Source organism: Sardina pilchardus, chromosome 7, assembly GCF_963854185.1.
Source record: "Sardina pilchardus chromosome 7, fSarPil1.1, whole genome shotgun sequence".
In the NCBI taxonomy this organism is placed as follows: domain Eukaryota; kingdom Metazoa; phylum Chordata; class Actinopteri; order Clupeiformes; family Clupeidae; genus Sardina; species Sardina pilchardus.
In genome coordinates, this window is record NC_085000.1 from 17,242,728 (window position 1) to 17,245,227 (window position 2,500).

General features: G+C 44.6%; 1 protein-coding gene across 1 annotated transcript in view; it reads left to right on the forward strand.

The window, feature by feature from the left end:
* The first annotated feature begins 2,297 nt into the window (after positions 1-2,297).
* The window catches only part of cntn3a.1 (contactin 3a, tandem duplicate 1), a 66,749-nt gene continuing 66,546 nt past the window's right edge, over positions 2,298-2,500 (forward strand). The window contains exon 1 of the mRNA XM_062540963.1: positions 2,298-2,390. Within this exon, the coding sequence (XP_062396947.1) occupies positions 2,330-2,390 (61 nt within the window). The 5' untranslated portion in view covers positions 2,298-2,329. The remainder of the gene's footprint in view (positions 2,391-2,500) is intronic.

Consider the following 2,500-nt stretch of genomic DNA (forward strand, 5'->3'; position numbering starts at 1 on the left):
GAAAGAGTCAGTGAGTCATTGCGTGTCCACCCACATTGTGTTTGGAGTCGGGTCAAGGCGAGCGTTTTGTGTAGCGCTCGTCCATTAGTCTGGGAGGGAGCCTTAACAGACAGACCACACCAGGCCCTGCCACCAAGTGACCGGAGGCCATAGCAGACGCACACAGAGCCCAACAGTGAGTGAACACCAGCTGATTTCATTCATTAATGGACAATTTTAATGGACAAACACCCCTGCTGCTGGAGTGTCATGTACTGTAAGCTCGGATGAGATCGGATCCAAATTTTCGTGACGAGCAGGACCCATGTGGGACGGTCGGGCACTGTGTCGCGGAGCTAGGGGCGTAAAAGGACAGCTGGAGAGAAGATCCAGAGTAGGGTGATTAAGAGAAGGAAGCAAAGAAAAGACAAGATCCCCTGAAAACACACTTGGGCCTGAAGACATACTTAAGTACCACAGAAACACACTGACCATTACATAAAACAACTGCAGGCAAAACTCCTCAATAGGGTTGAGAAGGTTATTTTTCAAATTTTAAAAAAAAAATAAGATAATGGAGTGAGTAGAAAAAACAAGAAAGCCAGTTTGAAATGTAGAAATGTGTGCATGTATTGCCAAATTAATTGAGCGCTTCTAGGTGGTGAAAAGAGTTTTATGTTTTACCAGTTATTTTTACAGTTTTCTTTCTTGAAAAGGAACAATTCGGAAGTAATATATTTGAATTCACCAAGATTTTGCATAGAAACTGCAATTTAATGGCACATTTATTTTTTTCAGTAATATAATGTAATTATATTTATTTTGTAATTTAGTAATATGTTCCATTGTAACTAGTTACTCCCCTGCCTTGTTCCTCAGATCCTGTGTCCATGTGCATGCACTGCAGTGCAGCCTGACTAAGATAAGCGCTGTTGGCGTCAGCCTCAGCTGCATGGCACTATATGTTTCACCCTATTGTGTGTTGGGGATGTGAAAAGGCGTGCACCGTTTGTGGCCCAGCAGATACGGTTATCTCCAGCAACCTTGCTTTTGTGGATTATTCCTCCCAAACAATACACTGTGTTGTGTTGTGTTGTATTGTGTGCACCGTGTGAGTTGAGTAGACACAACACTCTGTAGGGCACGACTCACCTCAACTGTTACTAGCAAGTACTCTTTAAGTATTCATGGCCATTTGGCTTGGAGAACACAAGGAATGGCATGAAATATGGTCCACAGACTATGTTCTTTCTTTTTAGATATTGTTGTGAAAGGCATTCGTAGGCTGCAGGTGTAAAAGCCTTGGGTTGTTTTGCTTTTTGTTTGTTGGTGTTTCTTTTTTACCATTCAGTTGGCACACCAGGTAGCAATTGACTGGAGCAGATTTTGCCCCTTGTCTAGCTGGGAACTGTTCCAGAGTCAATTGCCGTGTGGTTTTGTGTCTGTCTGACCACGAATACTTTCAGGATCCCATTTCTCCTTTGAAGCGTATTGTCCCTGGTCTACAGTAATACAAGCCTCTTTGCTATAGTCTAGAATGCTTTTGAAGAGCCAGGTCTGTCTTCTCACTCTATACCTGATTGGGTCAAGTGTTCAGGGATTGGGATTTGCCAAATCAATACATGTAATTGTTAAAAAAAGAAAAAAAAAAGAAATCGTATATTCCCTACCAAGTGCCAGAACTGACATTTGCATTCCCTGTCCATGTGTATGTGTAATGTGTGATGGAGGCAGCCATTGAAAAGATGCTAGAGAACACACACTGTTTAATTCAAGTATAAGTTTTTGACTTTCTTCATAATAAATCCTCTGGAGATCATTCATTCCCTTTCTCTAAATCGGTGTCAGGCTCCAGCGCCGCTCTCATCCCCCCTCTCCCAGCTCTCGCCACCTTGATGTGTGAAAGCTGAATGGCAGTCTTATCTCTCTTGTGGCTCTTTTGATCCCACTGATTTTTCTCCTGCCATTTTTCTACGTGTGGATGTTTATATTCCCTGTGATTGGAATGGATGTCGCCGTCTTCTCTTCATCCCTCCGGAGACTAGAGGCACCTGACCCTTTCGGAATATATATCGGACTTGACTGCGGTTCAATCGCAGATGACAATGGCTCTGTTTAAGCAGCCAGCGTGTATGCATCTGTTTATCTGAAATGTCATCTGTCTGTTTTGTCTCTCTCTCCCCTTTCTTTCTGTCTTTCTTTAGTTTTTTTTCCCTCTATTTCTCGGAAATATCAGGGGCTGGCCATCATCGGAAAGGAGACAAGTCAGGACCCCCTCCACCCACCCAGCCGACACACACACAGACACACACACCTCTGCTTGAATGTAAGCTCTCGCTGACCTCCCACTATGAAGATGGGGTTGCTATGGAAACTGCTTGTGCTCCAGTCATTCATCGGGTGTCTGGCAGGTAAGTGCGTGAGCGGCGTCTGCTCCGGCCACCTCTGCTCTGACTGCTCATTATCTGGACATCCCATCCCATCCCCTCTCCCTTCCCCCTCCTCCCTCCTCCCCACCGCC